Here is a 13,831-nt window from a genome sequence, read left to right as displayed (position 1 = left end):
TAACAATATAAGGGGAAGATGACAGCAGAGGAATGAGACTGAATTCTCCATGACTAAAGAAGAATAAGAATTGTAATTTGAGTCAAAAGAAAGAATTTTGCAAAATTTTACAGATGAAATGAAAAACAGTATAACAATAAGTATCATAAAACATTTTCTAGTGACCATAATTGATATATGGCACGTAGTCAGTACACATGGATGCCACATAACGGCTGCACTTCAAATTGAAGTTTGTTTACATGTAACAACATGGTTCACATACATAAATACATACACTCGCTATCCCTGGAACGCAAACTTTAGTACCTAGTAACAAAGGACTTTGGGTAGCATATGGAAATAAAGTAAAGATGAAGATGAAGATGAAGTCATGGGCTATAACTGTTAAAGAAACCCAATGTGAATCACTTCTATAGCAGTGAGCTTAGAAAGGTCTGTTTGTTCATGTTTTCATTGAAGATTTGACTGACACATTCTACCGATTAAATGAACAACATGGGAATTAAAATACAGAATTAAAAACAGGCCTCTCTTCTATTCTCCAAGTGAGTTATTCACCAACACTGTATTCTCTTCTGCTTGTCCCATTAGCTCTCAAAAGGTCATCTTACTCAACACTTTTGAAAAGTAAGATTTTTACTTTTTACTGAGAAATGATTTCTTTCCCATAAATTGGGTGAGACACTCTCCTAATGAAAAGACAAACAAGCAAACAAAAAAACTGCTGCAAACTCAAACTTTGGCTGATACCTTCTAATAATGGATTAACTTTCAATACCCAAAATTCCTTTTCATAAAATTGAGCTCCATTTAGAGTATAAGTTCTAGGTTTGAAATGCAGGGTCAAGAACATCTGAGTTATGTATTCTTAAAACAGTACAAAACACAAACTTTAGTTTTTTATCTGAATATTTTTATCTGAATTTCAAAACTCCCTTGAAATTTTGTTTAAAATGAACATATTTGCTAAAATTTTCAGTACCTTTTAAAAAATTTAGTAAGTGGCTCTTCCTAGATTAGTTGCAACATTACACTCAGTTGCAAAAAAGTTGAGCCTTATGGAAAAGAGAATCTATAGAAAATCTTTATGCTAAACTAATTATTAGAAACAGTTGAACTTAGTGAAAAGGCTCCTTCCCATTCTCCTATGTTAGTCAAAAATTTTAACCCATAATTGATCTTTGGTGGTTTCATCACAGCTCATTTCAAATGAGAGTGAAATAGTATAAAAATTAAGTAAAACAGTTATTCCCACAGACATATTAGCTATGATTTAAAAAAAAGTACATAATTCAACATTTATCTTAACCATTCATACAAATTCTAGCATAATGACTACATACCCATTCTATGGTTTGGAGTTCTTTTCCAGCTTGTCTTTTAGAAAAGTTTACCCCAGGAAGGTAGTTGAAATAAAAGGCTCTTTTCTTTTTTTTTAAAAAGCTATATATTAAGCCCATGACCCAAGCCTGAATGGGAAGGAATGCCCTTCCCTTCCCTTCACACACTGGGCTAAAATGACAATACTGATTTTTATGATTGAAAATAAAACTCAGAAGCCTTTAAGCAGTTCTTTTCTAGCTTAAAAGGCAACTTCATTGTCAACTGAGAAGACTCAGTCGTGGTACCAAGTGAGTGTACCACTTCTTGTATTTTACAGAGACTTTTTTAATGTACTCAATATTTACACCTAATTACTTATATGAGTAAAAAAAAATCATTTTTGATCCATGGGCGAAGTTGATCTAAAATAAATTAAAGTGCAGAAGAATTAACGGTTGGTCCCAAAGACCAACATCATGTGGTGGTCAGGGCCTGGAGTAGCCTTGCTTTATCACTGACGTCTGTGCCGCAGGAACGTAGCTCCTGCGGTGAACTTGGCTCCATTCTCTTTTGTTTCGCCACAGGCCCAAGAGCCTGTCGATGACGCAGAGCGAGGACCTCCTGCGCCGTGTCCTTGGAATGGCCACTCAGGACCTTCTCACTTACGGAACCGCGCTTGCTAGCCCGAGCCCTACACGCGCATGTCGGGGCTCCCGCGGCCCCCCGCGCCCTCCGTTCCGTCGGCCGACTGCGCGGACGGGGGCCGCGAGCTGCGGGGGCGCGGGGCGCCGGGCGCGGGGCGCGGCGGGGCGGCGCCGTCGGACTCCCAGCGCTCCAGCTCCTCGCGCACCAGCCGCTCCATCTGCTCCCTGTGGATGTCACTCTCCCGGCCCAGCCTCTCATCCTGATGGAGAAAAAAGAAACCGGGAACTTAGGCAGAGACGGGTGCATGTTCTTTTTCTTTCCAATCCTCACCCAAAGGTATTTTATTTTATTTTATTGCTTTTTAGAGAGAGAGGAAGGGAGAGAAAGAGAGAGAGAGAGAAACATCAATGTGAGAGAGAAACATCGACTGGTCGCTTCCCTTACTGGCCCCGACCGGGGATCAAACCTGCAACCTTTGGGTGGACAGGGCCATGCTCCAACCAACTGAGCCACGCTGGCCAGAGCAACTGATGCATATTCTTGTACTTAGAAACTGTCTTAGGAAATGTGGCAAATAGTCTGTTCATAATTAGGTAAGTGTGGAGATTTGAAGCATATAATAACAATTCATAGTTACTACAGTAACTTCTTTGCCTAATTTTACCCTCCAGTGATGGCAGGACCATGAGTGTGTGGATTATTAGGAAAGTAAAACCTCTAGATTCTCATTTGATATGCACTGACCTGTAGTATGGAGACAGAAAAACCTCTCTTATTAAAAGGGTTGTAAATGATAACTGCCCTAATGTTTTACGCACCAGAGTGTTTCTGTTGCCGACGACCACTCACCTCAGCCACTCCGTCCAGCAGTCTTCCCAGCACCTCCCTTCTCTTCAGTTTGGCCCGTTCCATGATCTCCAGCTTCACGATCACAGCGTCAATCTTGGACACAATGCTGCCGATGGAGTGCTCCATTCGGTCCACGCGTCTCACCAGGCTGCAGGAAACCACAGTTGGGAGGGACAAAGCCACCTTCTGATGTTGTCTTTTCAGCTTAGTTGGCTTCTCAAATGAAAGTGGTAAGATTTTTTTCTTCAACAATATGATAATCTGAAACTTTTCCCAAATAGTCTCAAACTTTAAAGCTAAACTCTCACACAATGGTGGTAGGAGTGCTGACTGGCACACATTTTCTACAAGTCGACATTGTATCAGAAGCCTTAACAATGTATGCCTGCCTTTTATTCAGATATACCTGTTTTGAAAAATTTCTAAAGAAAATAATTAAGCATATGTGTGATTTTTGGCTACCAGGATATTCACTACAGTTCTGCTTATTAATAGTGGGTCATTAAAAAAAAAAAAAGATTACATTAAATAAGAGGAGATTATTTAAATATGTTATTGTTCATCTATACAATGGAACCTAAGGAGACAGAAATTATATTGTGAATGAATATTTTATGAAATACTCATACTATATTAAGTAAATAAAGCAGTTAAAAATAGTATATTCACTTATGATCCCATTATTTTGAATAAATATATACTAAGTAAATAATAATAATGGGACAAAGGAGGTGGGTAAAAGCAAAGTTGTACTGCAATTCCTTATGCTTACACTTGAAACTCTTCATAAGAAACCCCACTGGAGATGCTTCCCCTCCTTCTGGAGCTGTGCCCACTGTCGTCGTCATCATCCTCCTCAGAGTCATCCAGGCTCCGTGGGAAACTTCGGCTGCTCATGGGACGTGGTAAAGAGCTGTGATCCAAGTCCAGGTCCTCCTGAAGAAAACATGGTCATTGAGCAGGGGCACCTGGACCCCACAGACGCTTCACCAAGGGCTGGGGCCAATGAGAAATGGCTGCGTGCCGTTTACTTCGGATTTTTTTGTGGTTAATGCCAGACTGTGATTCCCACACTTTTTTATTTCATGGATTGGCAAATTTTCAAGACAAGATTTTAATTACCAGCAAGGAGTTACTAAGTTATGGTTTTGACAAGAAAGAACATTAAAAACACAAGGCAGCCCAGCCAGTGTGGCTCAGTAGTTGAGCGTCGACCCATCAACCTGGCGGTCACGGTTCAGTTTCCAGTCGGGGCACATGCCCGGGTTGCAGGCTCGATCCCCAGTGGGGGGCGTGCAGGAGGCAGCCGATCAATGACTCTCATCATTGATGTTTTCCTCTCTCTCCCTCTCTCTGGAATCAATAAAAACAAAACAACAACAAAAAAACCACCACAAGGCAAAGAAAAAGTAAATGAAGAAATATACACCCTTTCATAAAAGATAACCCATTTAATAGCTACAAAGTAGGAAAGCCTCATGAAAGTGTTACTCACTGTCTTCTTGTTCACACTGCACTGTGACTGATGTTTTTCATTTTTTCCCTAATGGCACTGTTCTGTGGAGCAGCGTGCAGAAAGCGCTGTTCTATACTATCTCCTCACAGGAAAATGACTTTTATGCTTAACATGCATCTTTATTCTCTGTACCTCAATTACCATGTATTTTTTAACTATTATTTTTAAAGTTTTTACTTATCTTTTTTCTGATTATAAAAGCCCATGTAAGTTTACTTTTAATAGTTTAATAAATATTCAAATGGAAGGCAGCTGTTTTGTTTTAAATGTTAATTTCAAAAGTAATTTTATATCTCCTAAGAAATCCCCCCCCCCACTCTCATGACATTGTGAAATATGTAACTATCTGGTTTCGTCTTTTCAAGTTCATTACTGGAAAGCTTAGGGCCAAATTTGTAGTCCATTCGTAATAAGAATATGCGTTTTTATGAAATGCATTTTTAGCTTCATTCATAGTCTGGTTTTACTCCTGGTTTTGTTTTGCTCCATTCTTCATTTTTGTTTTTACATTTATGCTAACTTACTGGATTTTTATATATTATTGTGTGGTATGTCCTTGTTGGAATAAGCAGGGTACTAATTCATCAACTGATGAGAGGGACAGAATGACTCTTAGCGACCCACTGCTTAGTTCGGTGTCTGAGACAAATCATGTTCCCCTAAACTAGACCCACCCTCTCCTTTTCCAAGTCATCTCTCATCTGCTGATGTTCATGCTCAGTCAGCTCCTGGTCTCCATCTTGGTCGTACTTGGTGAATATGGCCTCAATCTCCGCGTCAGTGTGGCCCTTCCTGGAACGATCGGGAGGTGACAGTGAGCGCATTCACATACATCGTCCAACCCCCACACACGACATCAAAGTGCAGGAGGGAAAGAGAAGGTGCTGAATCGGGGCAGTCCTCCTTACAGTACACTCCAGAAAGACATCCATCCACCTCTGAAAAACAGGTGTCTCTACAAGTACTTGAGCCAGAAATCCCTTACCGTCAAGAATTTATCTTTACATAAGGAATTTTCCAGGGCCACAGAAAGTTCGATTCTCACCCTTTGAGATCTTGTCGAAGCTCATCAAAGTTTAATTTGCCTCCCCCTTGCCGCAGACTCTCTGAAATGTCATCCACGGTATTTTTTCTTAGTTTTAGTTTGACCAAGGCTTTATGGTAGCCCTGTTGAAAAGACAAGACTTAGTTTAGTGCATTCTCCTTTTGCATTTGCTTTAACCTTCAATTTACAGTAGTAACTACTGTAAACCCAGAACAGCACTCAACAAATGTGTTAAGAAACAAATAATGGATGTATCTTGAGTTTTCCATAAAATTCTTATGGGCACAGCTATATGGAAAGAGTCAGGCTCCTTCAGTAAATCAAGAAGAACTAAGAGGCTTTTGCTTGTATGTGAGTGCAACTTTAGGTTATAGGAAAGAAAATCAGTACATGTTTCATAGCTGTCTGCCTCAGAACAGGTAAGAATGTGCAACAGTTCTTAAGAATAATGAGAATCCCAAGTCATAAACTGTTTATTTTCTATATTATCTCAGAGTAATTTCCTTAAATATGTTAGTATATATTTCAGTACAATGTGGATGTCAGTTTTCATTAATAAACTACAGGCAGACCTTGCTTTCCATTGAAGTGCAGGACTGTAAAATGACCACACAGGCTTAAACTGTACAAGGTGATGTTACTAATCAACAGGAAAAATTACGATTGTTCCATGACCTTTAAATCCTTTTGTCAAACATTAAAAGCTCCCGTAGTGTTGGTTATAAAGTCATAGTAAAATTTTAAAAGTAGTAAAATGAATGTTTATTTACTACATTCAAATTTAAAATATTAGAAACTTAAAAGTTAAAGTGTTTTATTTCTTTGTAAAAAACTTATCCTAAGACCTTCTAAATCACATCACCATGCAACGCCCTCTTACCCAGTGGACCTAAATATTGGGGTTTCAATGATCTCTCTCAAAGAGGCCACTTTTCTGACTGTAAGTTTCTTCTTAGAGACAATATGGTGCAATTTTTATGAGACTTTTGGGTGTGTGACAGCTCCATAGACTATGATGGCAAATATTTCCCCCAAACAAATATGATGAGTTACTCCCCCAAGTAACTTTTATTAAATATTTAGGAAGCCAGGTCAGTGGGGACCAAGATAAAGATTGATCACTTAAAAGTCAGAGAAGCTCTAAATAAAACAAACTTAAAATTTTACTCTTTCCAAAGGGCAAGGAAAGAAGCTGACCACCCTGAGTATCTCAGAAGTGTCTATCATGAACTGCATATATTAGAAGAAAAGTGTGATTTACACTGCAACTTATTTCTATAACAGCACTCTGGGATCCAAAAGAATCAAGTAACACATGATTAGGAGCATCTCAACTGTTCACTTTGGACAGTTCATATTAAGTTATTGAAAGAATGCACTAGAATTGTCTCTTCCTATCCAAATAAAACAAGTTCCTTTTACCATATGTCAAGTCTTTTGAATGGGTTAAGGGCATGTGCTATGTATGGCTCAGCCCAACTGCTCTGTGACCTTGGACATGTGTACCTTCTCCATGCCTCAGTGACATCATCCCTAGAGTGTGTGTAACAGCAATCAATTCACAAAGCTGTCATCAGAGAGAAATAAAACAATACCTATGCAAAGTATTTAGCATTGTATTGTGGGGGTTCAGAACAGGTGACCCTAAGATGTACCTCTGTGGTATACAGATTGTTTTGAGTTAAAGGCAACTTTAACCACAGGTGCAAGAGAAACTTCTGCCCCTCCCTTAACTACCTAGAACTTGAATTAGGGCCTTGCCCATAATAAGCAATTATCAGAGATAACCGCTTTTGACCTGTCCATAGGGCAGCACAAGCTTCTATTTACTAAGCATCTGCTCTTCGCATCATCCTGCAATGACCTGCTGAAGCCCTCAAGGCACCTGACCTCATCCCTAGCTCTGGATGTCTCATAAGCCCCGGTTCCCTTTCTAGCTCACAACCACTCCTGCTTGTGGGGTCTCTGACTTTCTCATGTATGAGAGGTTCCCACACATATGTATATATATTGCATTTGTTTCTTTTCTCTTGCAATCTGTCTCATGCCTATTTCTTAGACCAGCCAGAAGAACTGAGGCTAGAGGAGAGTTTGTTCCTCCCTCCCAGTTGGTGCTGTGAGCAGGACAGACTCACTGGCTGGAACCCTGCCCTTCCCCATGAGCTGCTGCAGATAAGGAGACCCCGGGGTGTCTGACACAGCCCAGCAGAAGGCAAGTGTTCTAACCATGTCAGCACCCACCGCGGATCTTCTTCTGTAGGATCTGGTGGAAGCAAAAGTGGTGAGAAACTTTTTCTCTCTTCTAAATTTGGATTGGCAGGAGAAAATATTTGTGAAGCTAGTTTCTTAGCAAAATGACTCTGGGTTATTTGGTGAGAACTCATGGTTTTGTTTTTCTCTGTCTCTGTCGGGTTTCTCTCATTTTGTCCTGTTATTTGTCCTGAGAACTTGGCCTTATGACCAGTGAGAGTATTTTCTCTCTGGCTCCTACCATCCACAGGATGCACAGAGCTCTCCATCCGGCCAAGACAAGCTCTCAAGGGAGTTTTCTGTGTCTATCCTGTCCCTCCCAGACACGGTCTGTCATCTCTACCAGCTGGACGATGCGTATGTGTCTGGTGGGCAGCCCAACAGACTGTGGATACAAGCTTAGGGAAGCTTAAAGCCCTAGTCTGCTCAGAAGGGGAAAGCAGGTGCTTCCCTGTGTTTTGGAACAGGTGTTTAAAGACGGTGTCCCCCCCAGCCCCCCACCCTTATATTTCTGAGGCTAACTTTGGGAATAAACTTTCTTGTGAGGTTGCATCTTTTTCCACTCTCCTTTGGAAAGGCCTTTTACATCCATAGTATTGGTTTGAGTTGCTATGGAAGTAGGATAAAAGCTTTCCTTTTAGGTGAACTATTTAGCAATAATTATATTATTAAAAACAGTTTCCTAAATCTCAGTAACTTGAAACTTTAAAGTTTTACTAACTAAATGATGAATATTCATGGAATGTCTAGACCACTTCCAAATAAGATAGAATAAAGAAATATTAATTAGTGAACATACCTTTATCAAATTTCTGCTTCTAATGATAATGGAGCTAAACATACTTGAGTTTCAGTAAACATGTTTTGTGTCGCATTAAAAATTTTGTGCTACAAGGATATATATATATATTTATATGAAAAAGAGAGAAACTGAAGTGTTCAAAAATGTACCAATCTAAAAAAATACTGGTATAACGGTTCACAATTGCTTACTTTTTAGTCTTTACTAGAAATTAAGCTTTTTCAAAGTTAAGAATTCTCATATAAGTAATTAACAGAAATTAAGAACAATAGGAAAAACTGTGTATACAAGAAAAATAGTATATATACAGGCTTTAAAAAATGGTATGAGATTTGGAGATGTATTTTTGAAGGAAAAGAAGATAATCTTGCCCTAAAGTGAGGTCAGTTGTTTCAGAATGGAAAAGAGGAAAAACAGAACAGAAATTATAATGTAAAAAGGAATCTTGAGAAATCATATTTCATGTGTGGTCAAGCTGAATAAGACAGAAATAAATTAAATCAAGTAAGTGAATTTTAATATTGAAAGTAAGCTGATGCAAAATTAGACTTAGGTTTTCTTTCTCTGCTAAAAAGAACTATTGGTCTGATACTGATACTGTAAAAAAGTTTTCTGCCTAGAATGCAAAGATTCTGTGTTTTATCAGAATAATCTTCTGTGTTTTACACTGTCTTAATCAGGTCCTTGATTACTTAAGAAAACGGAATCTCCTCAATAGTAAGAACTAAGTTATGCTAACCATGTGAACTTCTGTACTTATCTTTGAAATCTTTTATGGTAACTTTGGTTAAATGGATAATTAGTACTGCTTCATAATGACTCATGATTGTATTTAGTCAAATGTTCAAACCTTTTGATACATTTTGGTAAATGTTCCAAAATTTAAGTTATAAATAGATTCTTGGCCTGGGAATAACTGAGGTATTCCAGAAGGGCCCCTGGAATACCTCAAAATATTTGTTTTCTTCCCTTACAAAGAGAAATCTTAAACGAATTAGGCTTATTTTGGTGTGTTGAAATTACCTGGGAAGCACTGCTAAATAAGAAATAACTTGAGCCTTCTTTATGTTATATTTGTGCATGTTATAAGTGTTCTGGAAATTATGTGAATTTCCTGGAAATCTAAGAGGTCCTGACATAAGATGTCTGTGATCAAAATTGAGGGACAGCCAAAAATGACCGAACCTGAGTATCAGGCTGTGGCACATGGGGATGAAGTCCATTCTGTTTCTGCAAAAATGACCCCTTATTGCCAAACCTTTGCCATCCTGATGTCGTTACATGGCAATAGTCTACTCCTGAATCAGAAAAATTATGATGGGTAAACAATGGCTGTAAACTTCTTGGAATTATGAATGATCAGATTATCAGGCAAGGTTGACAGAACTAATGAAAAAACTGGTGTCAAGCAGAACAAGTTTAATCGCACAGGACTGAATAAACTGATGAAAACGGGTACAATTTTTATGACTTTTTTCTTTGAAATTGCCAATATGTTTTAATCTTTTGTTTTCCAGATGAAAGGAAACTTGTTTCTCTTAAACTGCCATGACTTAACATTTGGTAACTTGTGCCTTTGTGAGCAGTATTGAAACACGTATACTTCTCTCCGTATCTGATCCCTCCAGAATTTGGAAACTCTTGATAAGTATTTTTATTTTCATTATAATATGGTTATTAGCGTAAGTTCAATAAGAATCTGTTCTCCTTATAAACAGGGCACAAATGGAAACTGGGTTTATTACCAAGGCTTTGACTGGAATGTCATTATTTGAGAGGAACATGCACATGACCAGACTGCTTTAAAGATTTAAGGTTGACATATGGAAGCCAATAAAAGCACCTGAAAATATTGGCCTGGTACCTTGCTTACACGGTTCCCAGCAGCACTGCCATGTGAGTAAAGAGTGTCACTTCTCAGCGGTGATAAAATACCTCTGGATATTTGGGGGACCTTGAGAAGAGAGGAACTCACTCAAACCTGACAGCAAGTCTTCGCCTTGGCTTTTCTGGCCTTGAGAGGTCTTTTTAAGTTCAACCTGAAGATTCCTCATGAAAAATTCCAGCAAAGCAAATTTAAGAGAGTCTGGGTGGGTAATTGCTATTGCTGCTGAGCTTACACAAATAATCAAGCCAAGTTTATTGAAACTAGACTAATTTTGCAAATAAATTAGTCTTAATTTGGCTACCTTTGGTAAAAATGAGAGTGATTTTAGAGAGAAAAATTATGTTGCAATAGAAATTATGATATACTTTTGTGAATATTAGCTTCTAGTGCTGCTCAATGACTTTTTAAAAAAACTGAATTTACTGTGGTGACATTGGTTAGTAAAATTACATAGTTTTCAGTGGTACAATTCTATAATACACCATCTGTATATTGTATTGTGCGTTCACCACCCTATCGCTCACTGACTTCTGAGTGTTTAAAATTTTCTACCTATAAACTGGACTGGATCTAGAATTTTGTTTTCTTTTCCAGCTGAGTGGCTACAAAAACATTATCAGTTTTCTTAAATATTTGGCTGTAATCCTCCAAACTATCATTTTCACTTTCCCACCTTTTGACTTGGCATTATTGAGACTTAAAACTGCCCTTTTCCAACGCCATGCAAGCTAAAGTGGGACAACTTGATGTAGACTTCAGAGATATCACCACAACAGCTCATCTTGTGGTAGGCAGTTAGACAGACATGAGCAGAGCAAGGACGATGGGCCAGGTACAGAAGGTCACCAGGGTGGAAAGCCCTGGGTGCCTAGCAACTGACAAGGTGGGACCTCAACCCCAAGGTGGCCTTTCCTTCCCTAGCATATCTCTGGTTGTGCAATTTCAGCCCCCTGACCTTTCCTCCCTAGAGATAACATCTAGACCTCAGTTGTATTTCAGCTCCAGGCCCAGAAAAGCAGCAAAACCAGACAAGCAACCACAGGTACAAGGTTCACCTCAGGACTAGCTGCATTGAATAATGGCCCCCCCAATCCCCCCCCCCCCCCCCCCCGCCCCCTGCGCTGACCAATCAATCAGTGGAGACCCTGACCCTGAAAGGACACACCTGGAAAGCTGCTGAATATTCTATTAAGATCTTCCCCTGCGGCCTCCCCTAAAATCTCCACCCTTAAAACCCTTGGGCAGGAGAACCTAGAGTGCTCTCCCTCCTGGGAGCAAGCCCAGGCTTTCCCCTCCGTTTCCCCCAGAAGCTTTACCTTTCCCGTCCTCATTCCTAAGCTCCAAGGGCCCTTCCTTTGCCTCTATAACTTGTCTCCTAAGCAAATTTTTCCTACAAATCACTTCTTCTACTCTATGACTAATGCCTTCAGTAAGTTCTTTCGGCTGCACCTCTAGATCTCTCAAATGGCAGCAGTGATACTCCCATGGCCAGCTACTTACTTCTCCTATACAATACATTTGTTTTGTATTGGTTCTCCAAACCAATACATTTGTTTTGATCTTTACGCCCAGTGCCATCATTCTTCGTTTTTCTGCTATACTTTCACCTTCGCTGGCTCATTCTGTCTTTCGGGTGTTCTGTTTTTGTAAAAGGTCACACAATTTATCACCGGGAGACAAGGAAGCAACATAACTACGTGTTTTGTGAGTGAACCGAATAGCAGATCCTCAGTGATCAAGCTGAGACTTTGCAAAAAGTGCCACAACTGGTCACTGACAAGGTTGCACATCTGTTAGTTACGCAATGATCCACAGTGAGGTTTGCACTTTGCACTATTACTCACAGTTAATATACTATGATAAGTGAAAGCGAAGTTTGTACTTTATGCTCTTAGTACTGTGATAACTGAAATTTGAACTGTGTTGAGAGGCTGGTGTTATTTAACAGAACCAAAGTGTAAAATGAAGACTGCTTGTATATACCCTGGAGATTTGCTAAAATACAATCAACTGTTAGGCAAAATTCAGGAAATGAAAACGTTAGGTCCCATTCCTTGGACTCTGTTTTGAAAAGGGGAAGTTCTCTGTACAACGTGATTCACAAGCGACATAGTCCTGTGGCTTGAATGACAGAAAAGGAGCCACTGTATCCTAGCAAAATGAAGTTAGGTAACAAGCTGTGAACTTTAGACATGTATTTGTTGTTGCTTCAAACCAAATAAAGAAGTCATATTGAGAACAAAGCTGCCCAACTTTCCCGTCCTGCCTTCTAACAATCAAACACTTCCTGAGAAGGTGGGTAAGGGGGGGTTCTCATGCCCTTAGGCTGTGGCCTTACTCCAAGGACCTTTCCTTTAGACTATTTTACAACTTCCCTGGAAGGTCAAGGCGAATGAACTACAAAGTACTTGCCTCTGAAACTTTTTCTTTTTAAACACTGTAATTGAGATAGAAAAAGTGGAAGTGTCTTTATAATTTTCCAGTTTATTCTGAACTCTGAATCTGGAAGGGAGAGCTAACTCGAGGAGGTATCCAAACAAAGGGGTGAAACCAGCAGCTCAGCTCTAAGAGTTGAAAGAGTTCACTGAGAATTTAATTCCAGGGCATTGAAGTATTCCCAGAATCTAAGTCCATCTCTAGCTCCAAGAACACTTACATTATTCTTATGATACAGCAATCTACTCTTTATCCTAAACAATGACAATTGATTAATATTGATTGGGAAATCTGGCTGCAACAGTGCTTATTGTATGTAGAGAATAAAACAATTCTGAGAATGAGGGCTTGTCATACCTTTCTGATAAGATCCGACAGTTCCATTTCAGCTTTCTGCTGAGCCAAATCAGATTTAACTTCCGAGTAAGTGTCACTGATGATGGCCAAGAACATATTCTGTTCATAAATCAGAGGAAGGTTGGGGTTAAAGTAGCAGCCTAAATATATTTTGTAAACATCAATCCAATTTTTGATACATGCATTTTTGTTCACCATTTTTTAAAACAATTTGATGTCTTAGGAAGTCATAAATTAATAGTTTTGCTACCATACTGTTTGGGAAAATTATTTTTTCAATGAAGTCATGCCAAAGGAAAATGTGACGTATTTTCTTACCTACAAAACCATATATTGTGATATATTTTGCAAAAAAAGACAAGAATGAAATACAATAAAATATTAATTCTTCAACTATGAATGGATAATAAAAATTATTTGAATGAATAATTTTAATTCAATTATTATATGAATGAATAATAAAAATTATTTTATTATTTTTGCTTATCTATGTTCTCTACATTTTTTCATTTGACATATATTATGACAAATGGAATTCTATGCTTATACCAAATGTTGTTACATAGTATTATTTGAGATTTACAGAACATAAAAGAGTAAAAAGATCTCTGCAAATAGGAATATGGTAGGCGTAGTAAGAAGATAGTTAAGAAAAGCTTACTGGACAAGACACAGACTTTGGAGTCAAGCAAACTTGGGTTTCTGTCACTGCCAAGA

The 13,831-nt window shown here is 38.8% G+C and overlaps 1 protein-coding gene across 1 annotated transcript in view; it reads right to left on the bottom strand.

Moving 5' to 3' along the window:
- Positions 1–1,426: 1,426 nt before the first annotated feature.
- The window catches only part of PKD2 (polycystin 2, transient receptor potential cation channel), a 48,188-nt gene continuing 35,783 nt past the window's right edge, over positions 1,427–13,831 (bottom strand). Inside the window, exons 10-15 of the mRNA XM_081158210.1 lie at positions 13,115–13,213; positions 5,382–5,503; positions 5,011–5,128; positions 3,593–3,756; positions 2,821–2,968; positions 1,427–2,230 (exon numbers count right to left, since the gene is read on the bottom strand). Coding sequence (XP_081014336.1) covers positions 2,018–2,230; positions 2,821–2,968; positions 3,593–3,756; positions 5,011–5,128; positions 5,382–5,503; positions 13,115–13,213 — 864 coding nt within the window. The 3' untranslated portion in view covers positions 1,427–2,017. The remainder of the gene's footprint in view (positions 2,231–2,820; positions 2,969–3,592; positions 3,757–5,010; positions 5,129–5,381; positions 5,504–13,114; positions 13,214–13,831) is intronic.

Source organism: Miniopterus schreibersii (genome assembly GCF_964146895.1).
Source record: "Miniopterus schreibersii genome assembly, chromosome: 1".
Classification (NCBI taxonomy): domain Eukaryota; kingdom Metazoa; phylum Chordata; class Mammalia; order Chiroptera; family Miniopteridae; genus Miniopterus; species Miniopterus schreibersii.
The sequence above is the reverse complement of the archived record's forward strand: the minus strand, read 5'-3'. Positions and strand labels throughout refer to the sequence as shown.